Below are 27,883 nucleotides of genomic sequence, written 5' to 3'. Positions count from 1 at the left end.
GTTGTATAGATCAGGGACCCATAATGTAATTCCTTTATCGTAATTCCGTTTCCGGGTGTAAATCCACTTCTCTTCAATAACCAAAAGAGATTTTTTTTCAAACTCAAGGTGCCATGTCATTGTTGACACATTCTTTCTGCAGACAATTTTTTAAAATGGTATTATTATTATTATTTACCATAATTCCGTTACCAAAGTTGGTATCTGCACAGTTCTTGCACTAAATACGTTTTAGACTTTTTTTCTGTGGAAATTGTTAAAAGTAGTCCTTGTGCATAGTTAAACTTGAAATCAATGATTTTTGTTTGGCATACATTTTAAAGTGAAAAAACCTGAGTCAAAGCTCCCCGAGTGGTGCGTTACTGCAGTACCTGGTTCGAATCCAGGCTGCATCACATCCGGCCGTGATTGGGAGTCCAATAGGGCAGCGCACAATTGACCCTGCGTCGTCTGGGTTTGGCCGGGGTAGGCCGACATTGTAAATAAGAATTTGTTCTTAACTGACTTGCCTAGTAAAAGAAAGATTACGATAAAAAAATGTATATCATTTTCTACCGTGGAATTGCCCACATACAGTACATGTTATTCAGTAATTTCATCCAAACTGCTCATGCGTGCTTCTACAGGAATCTGCGTAGCCAGGCGCTAAAATAGAAATTGGTTCTTTTTTAGACGATTGATGCCCTGCAAGTCCGGCATCTCCCATCTACTCATTTTTTTTTACTCCTTTTTTGTAATATCCAAATTGGTAGTTACAGTCTTGTCCGTACTGGAGTTGCAGCGATGGGACTCGGGAGAGGAAAGGTCGAGAGCCGTGTCCTCCAAAACACGACTCTGCCAAGCCGCACTGCTTCTTGACACACTGCACACTTAACCCGGAAGTCAGCCGCACCAATGTGTCGGAGGAAACACTACAACTGGCAACCGTGTCAGCGTGCATGCGCCCAGCTCGCCATTTTAACTTACGTGCCATGAATGCGTCTGGTGGGGATGGACAAGAATCAAAATGCGTACAATGACACATGCACAGAGACGGTTTGGTCAATGTGTTAGGATCACATACACATTCCAGGCGGGGCCATGTCTGGGGTGTAGGGATGCACATTTCTGTCAACGTTGCTACAGACTGCCTCCACATTTCTATGGTTGGATTTTGGCAAGGCTACTTTGAAGCAAGGCAAGACATTCCTCATTATTTGAAGTAAAGCAAAACGTTCACGTTTCAAACAATTATACTGCATCCAGCTCACATTGTAAAGTGGTGGGTGATATGCTGGCAGGCGTATGGTAGGCAGGTATGCACGCTAACGGCAAATAGGAAGCAAGCTTTAATTACAAGTTGAAAAATAAGAATAGTAGCTCTTTTTAAACCGTGGCCATCAAAAAAGTTTAAACCTATATAGACCGATAATGTATTGTCAGCGTCAAACCGGTTAACTGTGGGTTCATGAACAACTGTCTGCTAAACCACACCCCTGACAATCTGTGCCATTAGATCCATACCACTGTCCAGACTGTTACCTCAGGTGCCTGAGAAGAGGGCACAGGCGGGGTTAAAGTCCGGATCAGGGGCCACTTAGTCTCCACATGGCTCAGGTTGTAGCACCGCACAGAACATCAACAGAGATTCGAGGCCACATGGCAGGCTCACGAAAGCCACACAAACCAATGGCTGGAATATGAGTGAGCTCTACTGAGCTTTTGTGCGGGTGTGTTTAAATCAGTGTGGCGGCACCTGACTGTCCAGAGGACCAGAGGCAGCCTGATGCATTAGGCTACAGCCTAACCGTACCTACTATCATCAGTCACAGGTTTCCAGGAGGTTGAGGCCGGTCTGGAGAGATGAGGGGTTTGGTTGACTTGTGCAATGTGTCAGCAGCAGAATCAATTGATAATATTACCTGTCTGAGAAGCAGTCTGACACACCATTTGTCATGCTGAAACAAAATGCCACGTCTCTTTACTCCACTGGCATCTTCGACAGGTTTTGGAGCAACAAATCAGTCAAATGCAAGTCCATCCTATTCCCTACATAGTGCACTACCTTTGACCAGAGCCTTGTGGATAGCCTACTATGAGTCCAGCAGCCTTGTTTTGGTGTGCAGCACAGGTAGGGTGTAGGCTGGCTGTGTGATGAGCTGGCTTGGGATGGGGAATGGGGGAGGGGATTACTGGCACGGACCTGGCTGGCCTGCCGTGGGATTGCACCAGCAGAACACATAGTGAGCTCCAACTTGGTCAGCCTATGATCAATACAAGCTGTCATGCTCTGACAAGTGTGGTATAAATAAACAGTAAGCGTTCCTGGACCTACAAGGCAGGCAATGAAAGGAACTGTAAGCTGGGTACAAGCGTTAAGAGATTAGGCAAAGCCTCTATTAGCAGGGGATTTGAAGTTCAGACTCTGTTTATTTAGAAGCCTAGCTAGCTAGCCCCACTGATGGCAAGATCCTGGCCGCAAGGATCCAAGAAAATATGGATGGATGGCAACTCAGTGAGGTGCGAAGGCAAGGCAGGCAGTAGCTAGCATGTGTCAAGGGCTAGGCCTATTGGCCAGTTATTGGGAACAACAACACCATCTCAGTGAAACTGACTGGAGCAAGAGGGCTGGATCACATGTCACACAGATCAGCCATAGTATTCTAGGGTCACCTGCACATGATCCCAGTCTACAGTGGTGGTGACTAAATCCACTGCAAAATTAGTGTTGGAGACAAGATTCAAACTGCTATTGGTCAGGAGGACCAAGAGTTTGGAAACAAAATCATAGGTTAGGATAAGCCTATATACACTACATGACCAAAAGTATGTGGACACCTGCTTGTTTAACATCTCATTCCAAAATGGGCATTAACATGGATTTGGTACCTCCTTTGCTGCTATAACATCCTCCATCCACTCTTCTGGTAAGGCTTTCCACTCGATGCTGGAACATTGGTGCGGGAACTTGCTTCCATTCAGTCACAAGTTGCTTCCATTCAGTCACAAGAGCATTAGAGAGGTCAGGCACTGATGTTAGGCGATTAGACCTGGCTCGCAGTCGGCGTTCCAATTCATCCCAGCGATGTTTGACAGGGTTGAGGTCAGGGCTCTGTGCCGGCCAGTCAAGTTCTTCCACACCGATCAACAAACCATTCCTGTACGGACCTTGCTTTGTGCATGGGGGCATTGTCATTCTGAAACAGGAAATGCCCTTCCAACTGTTGCCACAAAGTTGGAAGCACAGAATTGTCTACAATGTCATTGTATGCTGTAGCATTAAGATTTCCCTTCACTGGAAATAAGAGGTCTAGCCTGAAACATGAAAAACAGCCTCAGACCATTATTTCTCATCCACCAAACTTGACAGTTGGCAGTAAAGGTCGACCGATTAATTAGGGTCGATTTCAAGTTATCATAACAATCGGAAATCGGTATCTTTGGGTGCCGATTTTTTTACATTTTATTTTTTTATATACCTTTATTTAACTAGGCAAGTCAGTTAAGAACACATTATTTTCAATGACGGCCTAGGAACGGTGGGTTAACTGCCTTGTTCAGGGGCAGAACGACAGATTTTCACCTTGTCAGCTCGGGGGATCCAATCTTGCAGCCTTACAGTTAACTAGTCCAACGCGATAACGACCTGCCTCTCTCTCGTTGCACTCCACAAAGAGACTGCCTGTTACGCAAATGCAGTAAGCCAAGTGAAATTGCTAGCTGGCATTAAACTAAATCTTATAAAAAACAATCAATCATAATCACTAGTTAACTACACATGGTTGATGGTATTACTAGATATTATCTAGTGTGTCCTGCGTTGCATATAATCTGACTGAGCATACAAGCACCTAAGTATCTGACAGTGGTGGTAGGCAGAAGCAGGCGCGTGTTCTGAGCAAGGAACTGAAACGTTAGCTTTCTTACATAGCACATATTGCTCTTTTACTTTCTTCTCCAACACTTTGTTTTTGTATTATTTAAACCAAATTGGACATGTTTCATTATTTACTTGAGGCTAAATTGATTTTATTGATGTATTATATTAAGTTAAAATAAGTGTTTATTCAGTATTGTTGTAATTGTCATTATTACAAATACATTTGTATTTTTTATAAATCGTCCGATTAAATCAGTATCAGCTTTTTTGGTCCTCCAATAATCGGTATCGGGATCGGCATTGAAAAATCATAATCGGTCGACCTCTAGTTAGCACTATGCAGTCGGGCAGGTAGCGTTCTCCTGGCATCCACCAAACCCAGATTAGTCCATTGGACTACCAGATGGTGAAGTGTGATTTCATCACTCCAGAGAACGTGTTTCCACTGCTCCAGTGTCCAATGTAGGTGAGCTTTACAACACTCCAGCCGACGCTTGGCATTGTGCATGGTGATCTTAGGCTTGTGTGCGGCTGCTCGGCCATGGAAACCCATTTCATTAGGCTCTCGACGAACAGTTCTTGTGTTGACGTTGCTTGCAGTTTGGAACTTGGTAGTGAGTGTTGCAACCGAGGACTGACGATTTTTACACACTCTGCGGTCCCTTTCTGTGGGCTTGTGTGGCCTACCACTTCACGGCTGAGACATTATTGCTCCTAGACATTTAAACTTAACAATGACAGCACTTACAGTTGGCAGGGACAGCTCTAGCAGGGCAGAAATTTGACTACCTGACTTGTTGGAATCCATCCTATGACAGCGGCACATTGAAAGTCATTGAGCTCTTCAGTGAGGCCATTCTACTGTTGGTGCTTGCCTATGAAGATTACATGGCTGTGTGCTCGAGTTTATACACCAGTCAGCAACGGGTGTTGCTGAAAAAGCCGATTCTCCTAATTTGAAGGGGTGTCCACATACTTTTATATGACAAACAAGACCTACATCTCACCCAAATTGGCATAACAAACAAGACAAAGGGCCAATATTTATTCAATCTTTGTTTCAGATTTGGATCCTGCTGGTATAGAAATAGTCGTTCTATTAATTGTATCAAACACTCACAAAAGGGGACAATGGCACACTGAATGATTAGGCTATAGAATCAGGATGCCAGCAGCATACCACCCTGCATCCCACTGCTGGCTTGCTTCTGAAGCTAAGCAGGGTTGGTCCTGGTCAGTCCCTGGATGGGAGACTAGATGCTGCTGGAAGTGGTGTTGGAGGGCCAGTAGGAGGCACTCTTTCCTCTGGGCAAAAAAATATATATATCCCACCCTGTGTAGGGTGCTGTCTTTCGGCTGGGATGTTAAACGGGTGTCCTGACTCTCTGAGGTCATTAAAGATCCCATGGCACTTATCGTAGGGGTGTTAACCCTGGTGTCCTGCTAAATTCCCAAGCTGTCCCTCATATGGTCACCTAATCACCCCCAGCTTACAATTGGCTCATTCATCTCCCTCCTCTCCCCTTGTAACTATTCCCCAGGTTGTTGCTGTAAATGAGAACGTGTTCTCAGTCAACTTTCCTGGTATAAAAATATGGCTCAGGTAGCTGTGGGGGGAGTTGGACATTATGTTGTCCTCCCATCCAAATTGCCCTAATCACTGAACACATTACTCAGCCAAATTAGATAATTAGTGTAGATATGGACAAAAATCCAAATTACTATAAATTGTCAGAATTGATACATTAATGGATTTTATAGGGCCCTAAAATATCCTTTAAATTACTACTAGTTTGATGGTTGTAGACATTGATTGTCCCATTAACAATAACCCATATTACCATACTTACTTCATTTCGAACTTCACATCTCTCTAGTATAGGCTACTTATCGTAATAAATTATATGAGCAAAATGCCTGCGATAAGTGTCTATCATTTCTGGCTTATCGTCCCAGCTCTAACACAGAGCGGTGGCCCTCTCTGCCACTGAGTCAGTGACATCACATTCTCTGTGCATGGCACAGGACCAAGCTGGGCCTCTCCCTTTCAGACAGGCAGACATGGTTAGCATACACTCACGTTCAATTACCAAATTCCTGATATTTGAGGCTACCCCTAAATCACATAAATGAAGTGAAGCGCAAAATATCAACTCACCAATAAAGAAAAAATTATGAATATCTGTCATTTTCCATCTGGACTACAGTTGTGGTACAAGTAGAGCACTTGTACAACACATCCCATCCACCTCTTTAATAATGTAGGCTATCCACAAAGGAGAGGATTTCATATTGAAAACAGAAAGTGTCAGTTTTAGTGTGAGACAACAGAAAAAGGTGGATAGTACCACTATCGGAAGATTAGCAGCATCATTCTACTCATCAAGCCTCTCCTTAGCCTTGGTACAGTTAAAACTGCCATGCCGGGACCCCACTGGATGTACAAACAAATCTCTTTCTCCCACTCTTCCTCCCTACTTTGCACTTTCTCCCACAATCCCGCACCCCGTGGCTAGACAATGTCGGCCACGTTACTGGGGAGATTCTTTCCGCAATTAACTCACCCTCTCCCTACTGGCATACGTATACATTTTGATCCCCTGCCAGGGCATTCTCCTGCTCCTGGCCCTCTCAACCTGAATTGGTGGGTAGCGCTGGGCTGGCCGAGGGGGAGAGCTGGCTTGTGCTCAGCTGCACAGACCCTTCAGGCCAGGCAGTGCTAACAAGGTCCACAAGAGCTGAGTTAAGAAATCCACCTTGCCAGCCTAATCACAGCAATAGCAAACCTCTCACGGCCCACTCTCCCTCAGTGGCCCTTGTGTTGCACACAGTCACTACATTTCTCATGATGAGATATCATTGGCCTATCTAGACTACCCCACTGAAACATGCCTAATGATACCAAGTACCTTACATCACTTTCCATGACCATAGACTAAGTAGACCTCCTGGAAGAACGTGTCAGACCGCAACCACAATGCTATGCCCTGGTGATTTAGAGCCAGGGGTCACATGTGCCTCTTGATTCACCTCTGGTCACAGTAAAGCTTCATGGCAGGCCTGCTATAAACCATGTCTTGAAAATATACTGGCCACTATCAATCCTTTCTCAAACCATTCTGTGTATCGTCGTGCCTGTTGACTTCTACATGTGGGGAGTGAGTTATATATATATATATATAAATATATATATGAACAAGTTAACTTGTGTCCTACTGTTACTTAGCGAAATTGAACATTGTGACAGAACTAAATTAAACTAAGCTAGTTACTGCAACCAAGTAGATATAGTTCTGGTTGGTTCAATATAAAGTTAACTAGTTAATTACTGTAGCATGTTCTTGCAGCTTCATTTGGTGTAACTACAGTAACGTTACCTAACTTGTCAGTTAGCCAACATTTGGAATGTTAAAACAGAACGTTAGGTAATTTACATAGCGAGCTAACGGCACTGTAGTTAGCTGCGTTTGAAAAATCGACTCACCTTTTACGAGCCGCTCAGTTGTAGATTGTTTTTCTCCGGCGTTCTCCTTGTCTTTGTCTTTTCCAGACATGTTAGTTCCGTCTGGTCTCCACTCAGGACCAAGTTTGATGAGCTAGTTTTACTAGCTAGTTTGCAGCGCTAGCTGATTACTCCGTCTTGAAGTTATGAGAGTAAATAGAGATTTGTTTTCTTTCCGAGAGGATTGATTTGATTAGGTTCGATTACTAACAGCGTTAATCCGTGTCAAAATGTCACAAATTGATATGGACCATAGAAAACAGAGAAGTGGTGATTGTCCCGTGTAGCAAAAGTCTTCACTATTTACTTAGTGGATAAATTTAATTCGATTTTAAGAGTTAGCTAGCAAACTAGCTGGGTATCAGATTGACAAATCACTTGCAATCCATTTGAATGCTAATATAAACGTTAGTCAGTAACCTCATCATCAAATTGCTTGGATTTACTTAGATGACTCATCAATAAAACCTGTCGCTTTTAAACCAGCGTTTCCTCGCGGTTATCGAGCCCTGTTCCAGGTGTAACTAGCTATTGTTCCCGATCTGACCGTAACCCCACGGATTAAACTCTAATCTGACAGCGCACACAGACGGTCGTCCCTATTTACCACAACCACAAAGTAATAAACCCCTCCTATTTCTAAAATGTATCTTCTTACAATCTGATTTTAAACCTAACCTTAACCCTAACCACAATGCTAACCTTATGCCTAAACTTAAATTAAGACAAACAAAGCAACACAATATTAATAATACATTTTTACGATTATAGGAAATTTCGCCTTTGTGACTGTGGTAACTAGTGGCAACCCAGAGACGGATTTCCTACAATATGGCGGAGGCGGAATTGACTCCCTAACGAAATGACGTAGCTATGGTAACGTAATGCGTACACGTCAAATCAAATCCAATTGGATTTGTCACATGCGGTGAAAACAAAAGGGTTGGACCTTACCGTGAAATGCTTACTTACTAGCCCAACAATGCAGTTTTAAGAAAAATAAGAGTTTAGAACATATTTACTGAATAAACTAAAGTAAAAAAAACAAAAGAGCAACAATATGATAAGAATAACGAGGCTACATACAGGCCGTACCGAGTCAATGTGCGGGGTACAGGTTAGTAAAGGTAATTGAGGTAATAGGTACAGTACCAGTCAAAAGTTTGGACACACCTACTCATTGAAGGGTTTTTCTTTATTTTTACTAATTTCTACATTGTAGAATAATAGTGAAGACATCAAAACTATGAAATAACACACATGGAATTATGTAGTAACCCCCCAAAAATGTTAAACAAATCAAAGTATAATTTAGATTCTTCAAAGTAGCCACCCTTTGCCTTGATGACAGCTTTGCACATTCTTGGCATTATCTCAACCAGCTTCACCTGGAATGCTTTCCCAACAGTCTTGAAGGAGTTCCCACATATGCTGAGCACTTGCTGGCTGATTTTCCTTCACTCTGCGGTCCAACTCATCCCAAACCATCTCAATTGGGTTGAGGTCGGGTGATTGTGGAGGCCAGGTCATCTGATGCAGCACTCCATCACTTTCCTTGGTTAAATAACCCTTACACAGCCTGGAGGTGTGTCTTGGGTCATTGTCCTGTTGAAAAACAAATGATAGTCCCACTAAGTGCAAACCATATGGGATGGCATATCGCTGCAGAATGCTGTGGTAGCCATGCTAGTGAAGTGTGCCTTGAATTCTAAATAAATCACTAACAGTGTCACCAGCAAAGCACCCCTACACGATCACACCTCCTCCTCCATATTTCACAGTGGGAACCACAAATGCGGAGATCATCCGTTCACCTACTCTGGGTCTCACAAAGACACGGCGGTTGGATCCAAACATCTCAAATTTGGACTCTTCAGTCCAAAGGACCGATTTCCACTGGTCTAATGTCCATTGCTCGTGTTTCTTGGCCGAAGCAAGTCTCTTCTTAATATTGGTGTCCTTTAGTAGTGGTTTCTTTGCAGCAATTCAACCATGAAGGCCTGATTCACACTAGAGGTTGACAGATTAATCGGAATGGCCGATTAATTAGGGCCGATTTCAAGTTTTCATAACAATCGGAAATCGGTATTTTTTGGCGCCGATTTGCCGATTTTTTTTTTTTTTTAACATTATTTTTTTATACCTTTATTTAACTAGGCAAGTCAGTTAAGAACACATTCTTATTTTCAATGACGGCCCAGGAACGGTGGGTTAGCTGCCTTGTTAAGGGGCAGAACGACAGATTTTCACCTTGTCAGCCCGGGGGATCCAATCTTGCAGCCTTACAGTTAACTAGTCCAACACGATAATGACCTGCCTCTCTCTCGTTACACTCCACAAAGAGACTGCCTGTTACGCGAATGCAGTAAGCCAAGGTAAGTTGCTAGCTAGCATTAAATTTATCTTATAAAAAACAACCAATCATAACTACTAGTTAACTACACATGGTTGATGATATTACTAGATATTATCTAGTGTGTCCTGCGTTGCATATAATCTGACTGAGCACACTGTCACACCTTGGTCTTAGTATTTTTGTGTTTTCTTTAATTATTTGTTCAGGCCAGGGTGTGACATGGGTTTATTGTGTTATCGTATTGGGGTTTTGGTAGGCATTGGGATTGTGGCTGATTAGGGGTGTGTCTAGCATAGGCTTGGCTGCCTGAGGCGGTTCTCAATCAGAGTCAGGTGATTCTCGTTGTCTCTGATTGGGAACCATATTTAGGTAGCCTGGGTTTTACTGTGTATTTTGTGGGTGATTGTTCCTGTCTCTGTGTAGTGTTCACCAGATAGGCTGTAATTAGGTTTTCACGTTTTGTTTGTTGTTTTTTGTATTTATTTAGTTATTTCATGTATCGCTATTTTTTCATTAAAGAACATGAGTAACCACAACGCTGTATTTCAGTCCGACTCTCCTTCAACGGAAGAAAGCCGATACACATACAAGCATACAAGTATCTAAGTATCTGACTGAGCGGTGGTAGGCAGAACCAGGCGCATAAACATTCATTCAAACAGTTGTGCGTCAAGCATTGCGTTGTTTATGACTTCAAGCCTATCAACTCCCGAGATGAGGCTTGTGTAACTGAAGTGAAATGGCTAGCTAGTTAGCGCGCGCTAATAGCGTTTCAAACGTCACTCGCTCTGAGCCTTCTAGCAGGTGTTCCCCTTGCTCTGCATGGGTAACGCTGCTTCGATGGTGGCTGTTGTCGTTGTGTTGCTGGTTCGAGCCCAGGGAGGAGCGAGGAGAGGGACGGAAGCTATACTGTTACACTGGCAATACTATAGTGCCTATAAGAACATCCAATAGTCAAAGGTTAATGAAATACAAATGGTATAGAGGGAAATAGTCCTATAATTCCTGTAATGACTACAACCTAAAATGTCTTACCTGGGAATATTGAAGACTCATGTTAAAAGGAACCACCAACTTTCATATGTTCTCATGTTCTGAGCAAGGAACTGAAACGTTAGCTTTCTTACATAGCACATACTGCACTTTTACTTTCTTCTCCAACACTTTGTTTTTGCATTATTTAAACCAAATTTAACCTGTTTCATTATTTACTTGAGGCTAAATTGATTTTATTGATGTATTATATTAAGTTAAAATAAGTGTTTATTCAGTATTGTTGTAATTGTCATTATCACAAATAAATACCGATTAATCAGCTTTTTTGGTCCTCCAATAATCGGAATCGGCGTTGAAAAATCATGGTCGGTCGACCTCTAATTCACACAGTCTCCTCTGAACAGCTGATGTTGAGATGTGTCTGTTACTTGAACTCTGTGAAGCATTTATTTGGGCTGCAATCTGAGGTGCAGTTAACTTGTCCTCTGCAGCAGAGGTAACTCTGGGTCTTCCTTTCCTGTGGCGGTCCTCATGAGAGCTAGTTTCATCATAGCGCTTGAATGTTTTTGCGACTGCACTTCAAGAAACTTTCAAAGTTCTTGAAATGTTCCGCATTGACTGACCTTCATGTCTTAAAGTAATGATGGACTGTTGTTTCTCTTTGCTTATTTGAGCTTGCCATAATATGGACTTGGTCTTTAACCAAATAGGGCTGTCTTCTGTATACCAACCCTACCTTGTCACAACACAACTGATTGGTTTGGATGCATTAATAAGAAGGAAAGAAATTCCACAAATGAACTTTAACAAGGCACCCCTGTTAATTGAAATGCATTCCAGGTGACTACCTCATGAAGCTGGTTGAGAGAATTCCAAGCGTGTGCAAAGCATCAAAGCAAAGGGTGGCTACTGTGAAGAATCTCAAATATAAAATTCATTTAGATTAGTTTATAACTTTTTGGATTACTACATGATTCCACATTCTACATGTGTTATTTCATAGTTTTGATGTCTTCACAATTATTCTACAATGTAGAAAATAGTAAAATAAAGAAAAACCCTTGACTGAGCAGGTGTTTCCAAAGTTTTGACTGGTACTGTACATGTAGGCAGGTTTATGGCTTGGGGAAGGAAGCTGTTAGGAAGCCTTTTAGACCTAGACTTGGCCGCTCAGGTACCACTTGCCATGCGGTAGCAGAGAGAACAGTATATGACTAGGGTGGGTGGAGTCTTTGGCAATGTTTAGGCCTTCCTCTGAAACCACCTGGTATAGAGGTCCTGGATGGCAGGAAGCTTGGCCCCAGTGATGTACTGGGCTGTACGCACTACCCTCTATAGCACCTTGCGGATGGAGGCCGAGCAGTTGCCATACCAGACGGTGATGCAACCAGTCAGGATGCTCTTGATGGTGCAGCTGTCAAAGTTTTTGAGGATATTTGTGGGTACTATGGTGTTGAATGCTGAGCTGTAGTCAATTAATAGCATTCTCATATAGGTATTCCTTTTGTCCAGGTGGGAAAGGGCAGTGTGGAGTGCAATAGAGATTGCATCATCTGGGTATCTGTTGGGGCGGTATGTAAATTGGAGTGGATCTAGGGTTTCTGGAATGATGGTGCCTTTCAAAGCACTTCATGGCTACAGACGTAGTCCTTTAGGCAGGTTACCTTGGTGTTCTTGGGCACAGTGACTATGGGGGTCTGTTTGAAACATGTAGATATTACAGACTCTGTCAGGGACAGGTTGAAAATGTTAGTGAAGACACTTGCCAGTTGGTCAGTGCATGCTCGGAGTACACGTCCTGGTAATCCGTCTGGCCCTGGGCCTTGTGAATGTTGACCTGTATTAAGGTGTTACTCACATTGGCTACGGAGAATGTAATCACACAGTCATCCAGAACAGCTGGTGTTCTCATGCATGCTTCAGTGTTGAAGCGCGCATAGAAGTCACTTAGCTCGTCTGGTCATCTCGTGTCTCTGGGCAGCTTGCGGCTGGGCTTCCCTTTGTAGTCCGTAATAGTTTGCAAGCTCTGCCAGATCCGACGAGCATCGGAGCCGGTGTAGTAGGACTCCATCTTAGTCCTGTATTGACGCTTTGCCTGTTTGATGGTTCGTCAGAGGGTATAGTGGGATTTCTTATAAGCCCCCGGGTTAGAGTGCCACGCCTTGAAAGCGGCAGCTCTACCCTTTAGCTCAGTGCTGATGTCGCCTGTAATCCATGGCTTTTGGTTGGAGTACAGTGCCTTGCGAAAGTATTCGGCCCCCTTGAACTTTGCGACCTTTTGCCACATTTCAGGCTTCAAACATAAAGATATAAAACTGTATTTTTTTTGTGAAGAATCAACAAGTGGGACACAATCATGAAGTGGAATGACATTTATTGGATATTTCAAACTTTTTTAACAAATCAAAAACTGAAAAATTGGGCGTGCAAAATTATTCAGCCCCCTTAAGTTAATACTTTGTAGCGCCACCTTTTGCTGCGATTACAGCTGTAAATCGCTTGGGGTATGTCTCTATCAGTTTTGCACATCGAGAGACTAAAATTTTTTCTGCCAAAAGGATTTCCCACAACGTGTTGTATCATAAAGGGATAAGGAAAGGGGAATACCTAGACAGTTGTACAACTGAATGCATTCAACTGAATTGTGTTTTCCGCATTTAACCCAATCCCTCTGAATGAGAGAGGTGCGCGGGGCTGCCTTAATAATCAAACACCACGTCATCGGCGCCCGGGGAGCAGTTGTTGTTGGGGGTTATGCCACATTCAAACCAACTGGGAACTTGGAAATCTCTGACTTCCGATTTCAGTGCGTTCAAAACAACTCGGAACTCAGGGAAAAAACAAGCTCTGACTGGGAAAAATCTATTTGAACGATCATCCTACTCGGAATTCCAACTCGGAAACTTGGGTCTTTTTCTAGAGCTCTAACTTTCCGACCTGAACATCACTGACGTCATGATTTTACCTTGTATTTTTCTCAGTTACCAGTTGTTTTGAACACAATGCCGCGTTCATATGCTAGTCGGAACTAGGAAACTCTGACATTTCTGACCTGCTGATTCGTTGAACGCGGCACATGTATAACTACAACCAGTTAGCAAGTCGAAAATGTGAGTTTCTTTGTTCTAAAAATAGCATGTGAATGTGGCATAACAGCAATTGCTTAGGGGTAAAATTACAGATTTGAACATTGTCGGCTCGGGGATTTGATCCAGCAAGGTTTTCATATATACAGTCATTGGTTTAACCTGTTTTATAAGGTCCTTGGGTTTAACAGTCCATTTGTTTGTCTTAATCATACATTTGCTATATTCAATGCACACATCTACCAGGCAGCCTACCTGTCCTAATCAATTTCATTTTTGGGAAGGTCAGAATATCTTCATTTCAGGAACATCAAAATATACACCTAAATATTCTCCCAGGGTGGGACATCATATGCAGTGGTGGAAAAAGTACCCAATTGTCATACTTGAGTAAAAGTAAAGATTCATTAATATAAAATTAAAGTAAAAGTCACCCAGTAGAATACTATTGGAGTAAAAATTTAAATAGTAAAGTACAGACACCCAAAACATCCACTTAAGTAAAAAATACTTTAAAGAACAATTTAAGTACTTTACACCACTGATCATAATAACCTCTAGCCTTTGCCTCAAAAGTAGAACTAGCAATGTCAGTAAATCAACACTAGATGGCGGTCTTGTTTCAATTTACCCTGCAGAGCCTGCTTTTACCATCAAGGCTGGAACCTGTATTGTAATTTGGATTAATTTAAAAAAAACATCAGTGAACTGCAATGTTCATTATAATAACGTTTAACATAATCAAGATAAATGTGACAATGTATTTTGTTGTGAAGTTGCATTCAATGAGGAGATTCGATTAATCTGGCCCAGGTGGGCATAGTTTGTACCGTGTGAAAAGTGATTGCATTCGTTTTGGAAGCAGGCTGCCTCCCTGTGCTGTGCTCTGTTTGACAGCGAAGTCGTCTCAAAACAAAAGTGACAGGTTAAGAATGTGGAGTAATGAGTAGGATTCTGTGTTTTCACATGCAAAGTGATTTATTTTGATAAACACCATCTGCTTTCCCAATTAAAACGATTGACAATTCAAAACGTACACAGAGTATACCAAACATTAGGAACACCTTCCTAATATTGCACCCCAGCCGCCAGTTTGTACTTAAAATGTAGGAATATGCCTTCATATTCAAAAATAACTTGAAATGGCCAACTGACTCCTAACAACAAGAGATCAAGCTCTGTGATTGGGTGAGGCAACTCAAGACATCAATACAAAAACACAATTTCTTTATTCACTGTCCCATCCTTAAAAAAATAGTTTCATAATTCTAATCAACCACCTCTACAATCTTCATAAGCCAAAATACCTACATTAATGAACAACATGTATGAACATGAGTATTGAAAATAAACCTGTATTTTAAAGCAGCCAAATTATGCCAGTTATAAACAAACTGCTACAGCAGAAAAACTCAAATGAATCACAATCAAATAAAAACATGCACACACAATGATTCATATCATTAGTTTCATTTAGAAATGCTGGTCGGCTAAAGTATATCAAAACAATTGGTATTCAATACATAACATTTCTTGCATTTGAGAAATAAATAGGGACATGGCTTTTTCTTCAACCTAACTTACGGCAAACTGTTATTGCGCTGATTTGGCCAATTTCTCAGAAAGATGCATTTCTGTTTGATATTAAGATACATTTTAAAAATATAGGAGCCCTGTTGTCTTGGCGACCCACCGATATGCATAAGAATATAAATGGTGGTCACCCACCTCAGGGCAGGCAAACCACAGTTTGTGTTGATGGTACAAAGAAGCTGTAGGAGTACCACAAGCATTAGGCACATATCCCAAGGACATATCGCTCTGGCACATGTTCAGAAGAAAACTGCACCGGCCCCATAGCACCAGTTAGGAGAGAAGAAGCCTGGCAGACAGACGGACTCGAGCCTCTCCTGCCCCCGGGCATGCCCCACCATCACATCGGTTGCAGACAGCAAATGATAACCGGCTGGGGAAGTAGACATTGATGGTGAGGCTAACTAAGGTGATCCAGACCAGAAGAGCAGTCAAGCCTGGTCAGTTTACACAGATAAGAGGCATAGAGCAGTCAGCAGTGTGATCCTCCATATCAGTCCAGTTCAGTGAAGGCACTCAGTGGCTCGAACAGTGCACAACTGCAGCATTTAGGCCAAGGTAACCAAACACTCTTTTATGATACGTGACTTCTTTAGGATTAGTACTTGTAATAAAAATGGTGCAAGAAACATTTTAGATGGGTACTGTATTATTTTTCACATTTCATCCATATGGATCAAAAGTGTGCACTCCTCAAACTACTGTCATAACATGGGTATAAACCTGACAAATGGATGCAGGAAAGTATGAAAATAGTAATTTTACACAATGGTTTCTCAATAAATGGCTTTGGAATTGATGTGTCAATGTGTAGTTCATACATTCATAATCTATGAGCAGAATTACTGTCTTACTTCAATTAGCCACAAAATCCCTAGTTTGAAAGAGAATGTTTTTCTGGAAGCTGTGCAACATTTTCCCTACATGTGGACCAGCCCCCTAGCAATTAGAGTTCTAGCCAATGAGCTTAAGCCACTCACCAGTTGCAAGACAGCTAGCAAGATGCATACACAGCAGAGTAATGACGTGGTGCACATATCGGCACATATGTGACATAGTACGCAATTTTCGCAGACCACTTCTGGCTCGTGAGCACTACTTTCAGATCTACTGGCTAAGTATATAAAAGTACAGGATAATCTCTTTAAGAATACAGAGTCTTTGTTCAGTCAATGTGATAATTACCTTCAATTACAGAGGGTATTACTGTTCACACAACAGTGGATGACTGGCTTAGTCGCAGTATATACTTGATTTGATATGGACTGTATATGGTTATATCACCGAATGAACTTAAATAGACTAATCTTGTTTCAACAGCATTGACGATAATCAGCTTTATAACGTACCCAAGAGAAAACGGCATTCAATGATTAAAGGAGTGATTTACGGAAGGACAAAAAAATAATTTTCCAAAACTATTGCGCATCAAGTATGCTATTATTGACTAAAACAACACTTAAGGTAAATTGATTATATGGCAATGACAGATCCTTCGCAGGCAAGACCAAGAGGCCAAGGTTTCAGAGTGTTTGTGACACCAACCCCCACCCACCCCTACTATGTGCATGTTTGCACATGTCTGCCCTGAGCGACAGTGACCAATTCAACTGTCCTCCATATTGTATTGGGCATGAGATCCACATACTTTTTTGACAACTGTCCATGCTGGAGAAGAGATGCACATGCCTCACAAATTAGTTCTTTCAAAATGTCTGTCTAATCTTTCCTGGCAACAATAATGCTGTATGACATTAGTACTCTAAATATCTATTGCATATGATTTACCATCGTCTTCTGGGAAGTCTCTGGTTACACAATATAAAAACAACATTCAAATGACACTGTAGATCAAATGAGAAACAATGAATGGCTCTAGTCCCCATTCGGCTTTAGACACCACAGATGACAGATGAGGCACCTTCACTGTAACGGGCAGGAAGAGGAGAGGGAGGACTGAGGAAACACCTGAGGGGCATAAAGTGCTGAAAAAAAATAGGCCTCATCTGACGGGGGTCATGGCCAAGCCCAGTTTTAAGAGGCCAGCTAACCATAAATGTACATTTATTTCACTTTAGACTACATCTAAAGCCCTATCGCTGAGAGATTTAACTTTGCAGACGCAAGCACTGTTCAGTCAAGTCCTTTCTGGGGTGTTGTAGCAATGGAGTGCTGATTCTGGTGAGAAGAGTGCAAATTCAAACTCGATTCTGTTTTTCAGTTGAACATGCCCAGACCAGCCTTCAATCTAAGTTAGTCGACCCCTTTGCATTACGTTGTGCCATATTCAGAGGCTCACAGCCTGACACAACGCAGAAGATAGTTCCAGCAAGATTGCAGTGCAAGTCCACTGCATGTACTGTACCCCCTTCACTACTGAATCATGAAGCCAGACTGCGGGGCCATGCGAGGGGGAGGCCTTTGAGGAAGGACAGGGGGGCACTGAGACATGAAGTGGTGCTGGTGCTCCGGGTTGGCACTGGGCAAAAGGTGGGCTGCCCTGGGGGGGATAGGGGGGTATGGGATGGCAGGATAGGAGAAGACAGCAGGCTGGGGGCTACACCTGGGGGTTGTTGGGCTGGAGGTGGAGGGGGAGCTCTCCTGGGCTGGGGCACAGGGGAGCGGTTGTTGACCTCTGTGTAGAGGGGGGCTGGCCTGGCTGAGACCTCCTGGGGATGGGAGCAAGAGACTGGCACCTGGGGCAGCCTATGGCCCTTCAGCACCATCTCCTGCAGCTTGTCAATCTTCACCCTCCTCAGGTGGGCCAGCTTCCTCTTGCTCTGGTACGAGTCTATGAAGGTATCCAGGGTGACATCGCCGTCCAAGAAGGAGTCGGCCATGTTCTGTTTAGGAAGAAGCAGGAACAGTTTAAAACAAAAGCATATTCTGGATATTCCATGCAAATGCCTTTTTTCCCCTTTTTTTAAACACTTGTTTATAAAATAATAAATACAAATATGATGAAAAGATGTGAGGATTGGACAGTAAAATAACTATAAAGAAAATCTGAGAGGTGTCCACCTTACTTGTAACAAAAGGGACCATAGAGTTAGATTAATAAACCATAGTAGGCCCCCTGGGCCAAAGTGCAAATAAATAAAACAGGAAAGGCAGGACACTGTGTGTGTGTGTGTGTGTGTGTGTGTGTGTGTGTGTGTGTGTGTGTGTGTGTGTGCGTGCAAGAGAGAGATATTTTCATGCTGCTTACCTCAGTCTCCTCTTCAATCTTGGCTCCCTCTGCCTGCAGTAGAGCTAGCAATGTGTCCAATGAACTGTTCCCAGGGGTGTGGTCTGTGAGCAGAAGAGAAAAAAAAAAGGGACAAGACAAAAGTTAGCATTTTGTTTATGACCGCAACTATAATTCATCCTCTCAAACAGTCGCCTCAGTCACAGGACCGTTGAAAATGTACTGATGAAAATAATTAGCAGGCCTTAATAACATGACACTAAATCACATGATGACTGCTACAGAAGAATGAGGGAGTAGTCAACCAGTGAGAGAAAACACACGTGCAACACAGAGCTAAATCTCCATCAGTCACTCATTGTCTACAACAACCTCCTCTGACACCCAAACCAAGGACAGAACATCTGAGCAAAAAGACTGACTGTCTTTCACAATGAGTGGTAAACTAAGACTGGAGCCTGCATCTGAAAATGGCACCCTACTCCCTTCTACACCGAGGCCAACAACCACAACAACAACTCCTCCTCTACCCCTTGTTCTCTCAATTGTCGTGTCAAAGCAAAATCAGCTAAGATTTCAACACTGGACAAATCAAAGCTCACAGGCACAGAGCTCATGTAGCCTAGAAGATGTGGGCATTAAATGGTTAGAAAAGTATATGTTTTATACTCTTATTGTGTAGTACAATGTGTAATAACAAAATAAGTATATGCATAAACCCATTCGCTGTTGTCCGAATATAAGGAAGATCTGAGCCATACATTCAGGGCTATAAAGTGCGACGAAAATATTTTGCTGTGGGACCCGGAGTTTTAAATTTGGGAGCACCAATGAGAAGGAAAAAAAAAACATTTGTGTTATAAGGCCTGGCTGTACAGTTGTTTCCCGAGCACAGATTCATTAGTCATGCTTGCACCATTAATACATTGAAAACTGCTCATTTCTAGCAGAACAGTTCAAAAGATCCGACTCATATTACCGGCACAACGTTTTTTTCTTCCTGTCACAGATTGGGATTTACATTCATAAACCATGTTGACGGCTGTTGTAAAACTACTCGTGGTCTGCATTTGTTTCACACCTTGTTCAGTCATGTTTGTTACCTAACAACCATTAGTTTACAATGATATCCAAACATTTGGGGGTACAGAAAGGGATAGCTTCTTCAGGAGATCAATGATCATAGCAATGACTGAATAACAGATGTCATTATAACAACCTTGACGCTCTTGAAGACAGTGTACAATTCTCTATGGAATACATCTCAATAGGAAAGTAGTCTTTTTACACAATGCAAAAATATGAATATTGTACAAATGACTTTGAATTTCAATGACAGGTATATGAATCAACATTTTAGCTGTTTATAATAATCAGATGTATTTACAAGGTTACATTTGTTTCTAGGGCACAACATGAATTCATACAGTAAAGGCTATATATCAATAGATTTAAAAGAAAATCATTTTCTGGTGCTCCTAAATGTTATGCTCCTAACGTTTTAAAGTTGGCAACACCAGTGGGGGGGGAAGAGAGCGAGCGACAAAGCCCTGGCACGCTCCTCCCCGCTCAGTGCCAAATAAGAGGCTTAATTTAACCAGCATTACACAAGGCTTTTCACAGTTGATCCAGCCAGTCAAAGGATCTTCCTGCCATTGAAAACCTTGGGCGGGCCACCTAAGCTTTTTTATTTTCCTCTGGTCGCCTAACATGCTGACTACACCACTCGTGTCGCAGGGGGAAGCGTTGCGAAATAAAACGTACACATACATTATTCAATCATTGCACCCACACCTCTGGAAAGTCTTGCGCTACAATTGAACTTGCTTCTATTTGTGATACTTAACGCACAGCAAGTCCTGCTTCTCCCATCTCCTCATTGGTTTTTAGGAGTGAGCTCGGTCCTCCTTTTCCTGTAGTCCACAACCATCATCTCCTTAGTCTTGATCACGTTGAGGCAGAGGTTGTTGTCCTGGCAACACAGCCAGGTCTCTGACCTCCTCCCTATATGCGGTCTCGTCATTGTTGGTGATCAGGCCTACCACTGTTGTGTCATCAGCAAACTTAATGATGGTGTTGGAGTCGTGCCTGGTTGTGTAGTCATGAGTGAACAGGGAGTAGAGGGGACTGAGCACGCATCCCCGAGGGGCCCCAGTGTTAAGGATCAGTGTTGCGGGTGTGTCGTTACCGTCCCTTACCACCTGGGGACGGCCTGTCAGGAAGTCCAGGATCCAGTTGCAGAGGGAGGTGTTTAGTCCCAGGGTCCTTAGCTTAGTGCTTAGCTTTGAGGCCACTATGGTGTTGAACACTGTGTTGTAGTCAATGAATAGCATTCTCAGGTGGGTGATTGAAAGATAAACTGAGGTTCACACTCCAGTGCAGGTGGTAGTGCTAATGCACCTTAAAGTTGGTTGCCAGCCACCATATGAGGTCCAAAGAAGCTTGAAGGAGGAGAGATTACTAGAAACAAACTCTTAACACTTGTCTGTGGATTAATTGTCAGAGTAGAGTACCTTGTGCATTTCAGGTAAAATAACCCAATGTTTATATCCCAGGAAAAATTAACTAGCAACAGCAAGACAGCTAGCTAAATTGCCATAAATGTTTAATGCTTTTTGACCGGTCCCTAAATTTATGTAGTTGTTTCAGAGTTCATTTTGATATTTCAAACTAAGTGTCTGGTGTGGGTGGACTAAATCAACAGGTAAATCAAAAACAGTAAAAAATATATTAAAAATTTGAGATAGATTAAATAAAAAATAATAAAACACTACTTTCAAATAATAACACAAAAATAAAGGCTAGACAGTCAGAGAGAAAAAATTGTAGCAGTATATATTTTGTTATTATGTTTGAGTAAAATAACAGCATTAGCCAAGGCAAAATGCAAAGAATTGCTGGAAATTAACTTCAAAACTGCAAACATGCATCGCTACCTTAATTTGCTCAAGGCCACAGGTTAATTGGGAATTTGTTTTTCTTTACTCTGGCTGAAACTTTTCCAGTTGAAAGTACACATAAGTACAATATATTATTGTATTATTATTGTATTACATAGTATTATTTATTTCTAAATTAAAATATGCAAAGAGGAAAAACGTCCTTAAATTTTCTTATGGCTGAAATCCCATTAACGGGATCTTTATGAAAATAGCCAGTGAAAGTGCAGGGCACCAAATTCAAACAGAAATCTCATAATTAAAATTCCTCAAACATGCAAGTATTTTACACCATTATAAAAGATAAACTTGTTGTTAATCCCTCCAGTGTCCGATTTCAAAAAGGCTTTATGACGAAAGCATACTTTGCGATTATGTTAGGTCAGCACCTAGTCAGAAAAACACAGCCATTTTTCCAGCCAAAGAGGAGTCACAAAAAGCAGAAAGAGATCAAATTAACCACTAACCTTTCATGATCTTCATCAGATGACAATCATAGGACTTCATGTTACACAATACATTTGTTTTGTTCAATAAAGTTAATATTTATATCCAAAAATCTCAGTTTACATTGGCGCGTTATGTTCAGTAATGTTTTGCTTCCAAAACATCCAGTGATTTTGCAGAGAGCCACATCAATTTACAGAAATACTCATCATAAATGTTGATGAAAATACAAATGTTATACATGGAATTAAAGATACTTCTCCTTAATGCAACCGCTGTGTTAGATTTCAAAAAAGCTTTACGGAAAAAGCACACCATGCAATAATCTGAGTACAGCGCTCAGGCACCAAAAAAGCCATACAGATACCCGCCATGTTGTGGAGTCAACAGAAGTCAGAAATAGCATTATAAATATTCACTTACCTTTGATGATCTTCATCATAATGCACTTCCAGGAATCCCAGTTGTTGTTTTGTTCGATAAAGTCCATCATTAATGTCCAAATACCTCCTTTTTGTTTGCGCGTTTAGTTCACAAATCCAAATTCATGAGGCGCGAGCACTAGGTCCAGACGAAAAGTCAAAAAGTTCTGTTACAGTTCGTAGAAACATGTCAAACAATATATAGAATCAATTTTAAGGATGTTAACATAAATCTTCAATAATATTCCAACCGGACAATTCCTTTGTCTTTAGAAATGCAATGGAAGACATGTCGCTCTCACGGCCACGCGCGTGACCAGCTCATGGCATTCTGCCAGACACCTGATTGAAACAGCTTTTATTCGCTCCCCCTTCACAGTAGAAGCCTGAAACAAGGTTCTAAATACTGTTGACATCTAGTGGAAGCCTTAGGAAGTGCAATCGGACCAAATTTACACTATCTTGGATAGGCAAAGACTTGAAAAACTACAAACCTTAGATTTCCCACTTCCTGGTTGGATTTTTTTCTCAGGTTTTTGCCTGCCATATGAGTTCTGTTATACTCAGAGACACAATTCAGACTGTTTTAGAAACTTCAGAGTGTTTTCAATCCAAATCTACTAATAATATACATATCTTAGCTTCTGGGCCTGAGTAGCAGGCAGTTTACTCTGGGAACCTTATTCATCCAAGCTACTCAATACTGCCCCCCAGCCATAAGAAGTTAAATGTGCTAATTTGCATACCACGAGAGTCTGTTTTTCAACACATTGCTTCAAGGCAGAATGTTTTTTGTTTTGTTTTATTGTAATAAGACACTTAAATGGTCAGACTTTTACAGATCAGTTCATCAAAATCTTGTAATTTCATGGAATAATTAAACAAAAACACTTCAAGTATGACGGATGCATATTTTGCATATATTTACACAAAATTACACTTAAACAAAAAGCCTCTAAAAGTCTGACTATAAATCCTAAAAACCTGTGTTTGGAATAATGTGAATTAGAGAGATCGACCGATAATGATTTTTCAATGCCGATACCGATTATTGGAGGACCAAAAAAGCCGAAACCAATTACATCGGACGATTTTTTACATTTATTTGTAATAATGACAATTACAACATTACTGAATGAACACTTATTTGAACTTAATATACTACACCAATAAAATAAATTTAGCCTCAAAAAAAATGAAACATGTTCAATTTGGTTTAAATAATGCAAAAACAAAACTGTTGGAGAAGTAAAAGTGCAAAATGTGCCATATAAAAAAGCTAAGGTTTAACTTGCTTGCTCAGAACATGAGAACATATGAAAGTTGGTGGTTCCTTTTAACATGAGACTTCAATATTCCAAGGTAAGAGGTTTTAGGTTGTAGTTAATATAGTATTTATAGGACGATTTCTCTCTATACCATTTGTATTTCATATACCTTTGACTATTGGATGTTGTTATAGGCACTATAGTATTGCCAGTGTAACAGTATAGCTTCCGTCCCTCTCCTCGCCCCTACCTGGGCTCGAACCAGGAACGCATCGACAACAGCCACACTCGAAGCAGCGTTACCCATCGCTCCACAAAAGCCGCGGGGAATAACTACTCCAAATCTAAGAGCGAGTGACGTTTGAAACGCTATTAGCGCACACCCAGCTAACTAGCTAGCCATTTCACATCGGTTACACCAGTCATTAGGCTGATAGGCTTGAAGTCAAACAGCGCTGTGATTGCGAAGAGCTGCTGTCAAAACGCACGAAAGTGCTGTTTGAATGAATGATTACCAGCCTGCTGCTGCTCAGTCAGACTGCTCTATCAAATCAGACTTTATCGTAACATAATTACACAGAAATAGGAGCCTTTTGTCTTTAATATGTTCCAATCCGGAAACTATCATTTCGAAAACAAAACGTTTATTATTTCAGTGAAATATGGAACCCGTTCGGTATTTTATGTAATGGGTGGCATCCCCAAGTCTAAATATTCTTGTTACATTGCACAACCTTCCATGTTGTGTCATAATTACGCAAAATTCTGGCAAATTAGTTCGCAATGAGCAATGCAGCCCAAACTGTTGCATATACCCTGACTCTGTGTGCAATGAACGCAAGAGAAATTACACAATTTCACCTGGTTAATATTGCCTGCAAACCTGGATTAGTAGTTATAACTAGTGATTATGATTTATTGTTTTTTATAAGATAGGTTTAATGCTAGCTAGCAACTTACCTTGGCCTCTACTGCATTTGCATAACAGGCAGGCTCCTCGTGGAGTGTATGTGGTTAGAGCATTGGACAAGTTACTGTAAGGTTGCAAGATTGGATCCCCTGAGCTGACAAGGTGAAAATATGTCGTTCTGCCCCTGAACAAGGCAGTTAAACCCAACGTTCCTAGGCCGTCATTGAAAATAAGAATGTGTTCTTAACTGACTTGCCTAGTTAAATATAGGTATACATTTTTTTTCAATACATTTTTTATTTATTTTTTAAACGGAAATCGGCTCCCAAAAATATTGATTTCCGATTGTTATGAAAACTTGAAATTGGCCCTTATTAATTGGCCATTCCGATTAATTGGTCGACCTCTAATGTGAATGTATGTCCTTTGAAGACTGAGAAAAATTAATTGGCACACGGGAAACATGTCAGTTAGAGAAAATGGCCGATAATGATAGGCTAACACAATTAAAATGTACTTTACATACATATGACCATTTATGTTACATTAATTAATATTTTATTCACATATCACTTCTAAACTGAAAAACATTAAAATACACCTTTTACAAATACATTTTCACATTTAAGACATTTGTTTCAAGCAATAGACCATATGCTTTGAATACAAATCTGTGGTTTTGGGCAAATTATCATATCACTTTGCTCAATTTTTAACATACAAGGCTTTTGTATGTTGTTGAAATGTGCAGAACATTAATCAGCTATGCCTTTCCCATATGTAAGGCCCTCTGAGTTGTTGCTGGTGCCGCTTTACTTTCTTGACTGTTATGGGACCTGCGCCTACGCTTGGCACACTCCATTGAAGCAGCATCAGCTCTCACAACTCCTCACTGATTTCTCCAGTGTCACCAAAGCGCGGTCAGGCCACAATATGTTCCGAATTTATTATAGTAGTGGCTCCTTCATTGAATGTGGCTTCTGCATCAATAAGGCATTTTCCCCACAAAGACAGTTTTGGGGCATCGAGACCATATTAGAGTTCAGACATTCATTTGCATTTTGGGTTCCTCCGTGCTCCATTATTTTGAGGATGCTATAATTTGAGAGCCTATGATATACAGGTACCATTTTCTGTGCAACCTCTATTGATTGGGTGGATCTTCACCATATTCTAGGGCTCGCTGGTACCAGCACCAATGGACAAACCTATCCCGTAGTTGGAAGTGAATCCTCTCTTGTGCTAAGTGCCATCAAAGGATACATGAATGTCTATGATGGCATCCTCTTCCTCCTTCAGCAACTCTGCTATGTCTGGGTATATATCTGCATATGCTCTTCTAATGATCTTTGCAGCACTCTCCATTGACTGTAGCCCTCTCTGAATCTTTTCAACTTAAGTGGCGGGAGTACTTATGTTGATCAACATTACAAACATGAACGCAGGACTAAATATCAACATGTTACCCCTTGTAAATATTAGCATTAGTGATGCAAAGATATGACATTTTTGGCCGATATCGATATTCCCTTGCCAAAAAAAAACCAATACTGATACCCAATATTTACAATTTTAGCGGCCTTTTAAGCATTCTAGTACAGTTAAATAGTTAACAGACACGGACATGGTCTAAGGCACTGCATCTCAGTGCAAGAGGCGTCACTACAGTCCCTGGTTCGAATCCAGGCTGTATCAAATCCGTGATTGGGAGTCCCATAGTGCTGTGCACAATTGGCCCAGCATCGTCCGGGCCGTCATTGTAAATAAGAATTTGTTCTTCACTGACTTGTCTAGTTAAGGTCACACGCACAAAAGTTATTGGCATTTACATATGTCCCCTTTACCAGTAAAACATAATCAAAACATATTTCCTACACTTACTTGCTGTGCTGTTTCGTTGTTCAGTCATTTCATTCTCAACCAGGATTTCTATAGAACGCCGTTTGAGTCTTTGCGTGTCAAAATAGATACACATCAAATAACACACCATCTTTTTCAGTAGCTATAGTTAGCGGTCATCTAAAATAGCCCTAATTTATAAGAAAGTTCTTATTTGATTAATGGTCAGACCCATCTATGTGAAGCTAGCTACAATAAGGACTAGCCACAATAGTGGACTTTGCGGTAATAAAAGCCACTGTTGGCCGGCTGCTGTCTGGTTGATTGCTGCTAGTTGTCATCTTCATCTCAACTAATTTGTGTCTCAACGCGCTGCTGCGGGCAACCTCCTTTTCCTCCTCTACTGTACTGCCACTGCCTCGATTGGCGGATCAGGCACATTTTTTCAATCACTGCTTTTCTTGCATTGGCTAACTGAGATCGCCTATTTATTCACATACACTAGGTATATCCATCGAGATTCTCATTTACGTTGATTCTTCACGGAAGATATTTTCAAACAAGGAACTGCTGCGCGGCATGTGAGGCGTTTTAACCAATCAGGTTGGCGGAAAGGGCCTTTAAATGGCAGTAACCAATCGAATGTCAGGAAATTACTAATCTTTCGGCACGAAGTACTACGTCTACAATGTATGTATGGACTAGCTAACAATATGCTCCAGAAAAAAGCTTTTGAATGATATATGATTCAACATGGAGAGTTTTAAAAATAATGCTTGAAGTTCTACATGAAACATGCTATCAAGAACGACATTTATGGTAGGTGTATTTGACGAAGTTGGGACAAATGATACAAATAAAGTATTTATATACATTATATAAAGTACCCAGTTGCACAGGGTGGGGTCGAGACCCAGGGTAAGTAAGCAAATTGTAGTGGGTCTAGCGTGTCAGGTAGGGTGGAGGTGAAATGGTCCTTGACTAGTCTCTCAAAGCACTTCATGATGACTGAAGTGAGTGCTACAGGGCGGTAGTCGTTTATCTCAGTTACCTTAGCTTTCTTGGGAACAGGGACAATGGTGGCCCTCTTGAAGCATGTGGGAACAGCAGACTGGGATAAGGATTGATTGAATATGGCCGTAAACACACCAGACAGCTGGTCTGCGCATGCTCTGAGGACGTGGCTGGGGATGCCGTCTGGGCCTGCAGCCTTGCAAGAGTTAACACGTTTAAATGTTTTCCTCACGTCGGCTGCAGTGAAGGAGAGTCTGCAGGTTTTGGTAGCGGGCCATGTCAGTGGCATTGTATTGTCCTCAAAGCGGGCAAAAAAATTATTTAGTCTGCCTGGAAGCAAGACATCCTGATCCGTGACGGGGCTGGTTTTCTTTTTGTAATCCGTGATTGACTGTAGACCCTGCCACATACCTCTTGTGTCTGAGCCGTTGAATTGTGACTCTACTTTGTCTCTATACTGACGCT

The 27,883-nt window shown here is 41.5% G+C and overlaps 2 protein-coding genes across 8 annotated transcripts in view; both read right to left on the bottom strand.

Annotated features, from left to right (window-relative positions):
• Window positions 1–8,047, bottom strand: part of ppp3cca (protein phosphatase 3, catalytic subunit, gamma isozyme, a) — a 72,954-nt gene extending 64,907 nt beyond the window's left edge. For 2 of the 7 annotated variants that reach the window (XM_024417899.2, XM_024417901.2), the window contains exon 1: window positions 7,344–8,044. In XM_024417899.2, coding sequence (XP_024273667.1) covers window positions 7,344–7,413 — 70 coding nt within the window. In that variant the 5' untranslated portion in view covers window positions 7,414–8,044. Of the gene's footprint in view, window positions 1–7,343 lie in introns of all 7 variants that reach the window. The other 5 variants (XM_024417900.2, XM_024417898.2, XM_024417897.2 and 2 more) reach the window with 5 other exon arrangements.
• A 6,711-nt stretch (window positions 8,048–14,758) lies between these two features.
• Window positions 14,759–27,883, bottom strand: part of vps37ba (VPS37B subunit of ESCRT-I a) — a 28,968-nt gene continuing 15,843 nt past the window's right edge. Inside the window, 3 exon segments of the mRNA XM_024417896.2 lie at window positions 14,759–17,950; window positions 17,953–18,235; window positions 18,601–18,683. Coding sequence (XP_024273664.2) covers window positions 17,766–17,950; window positions 17,953–18,235; window positions 18,601–18,683 — 551 coding nt within the window. The 3' untranslated portion in view covers window positions 14,759–17,765.

Source organism: Oncorhynchus tshawytscha, linkage group LG04 (assembly GCF_018296145.1).
Source record: "Oncorhynchus tshawytscha isolate Ot180627B linkage group LG04, Otsh_v2.0, whole genome shotgun sequence".
NCBI lineage: Eukaryota > Metazoa > Chordata > Actinopteri > Salmoniformes > Salmonidae > Oncorhynchus > Oncorhynchus tshawytscha.
Note: the sequence above shows the minus strand (reverse complement) of the source record. Positions and strands in the feature narration are given on the sequence as shown.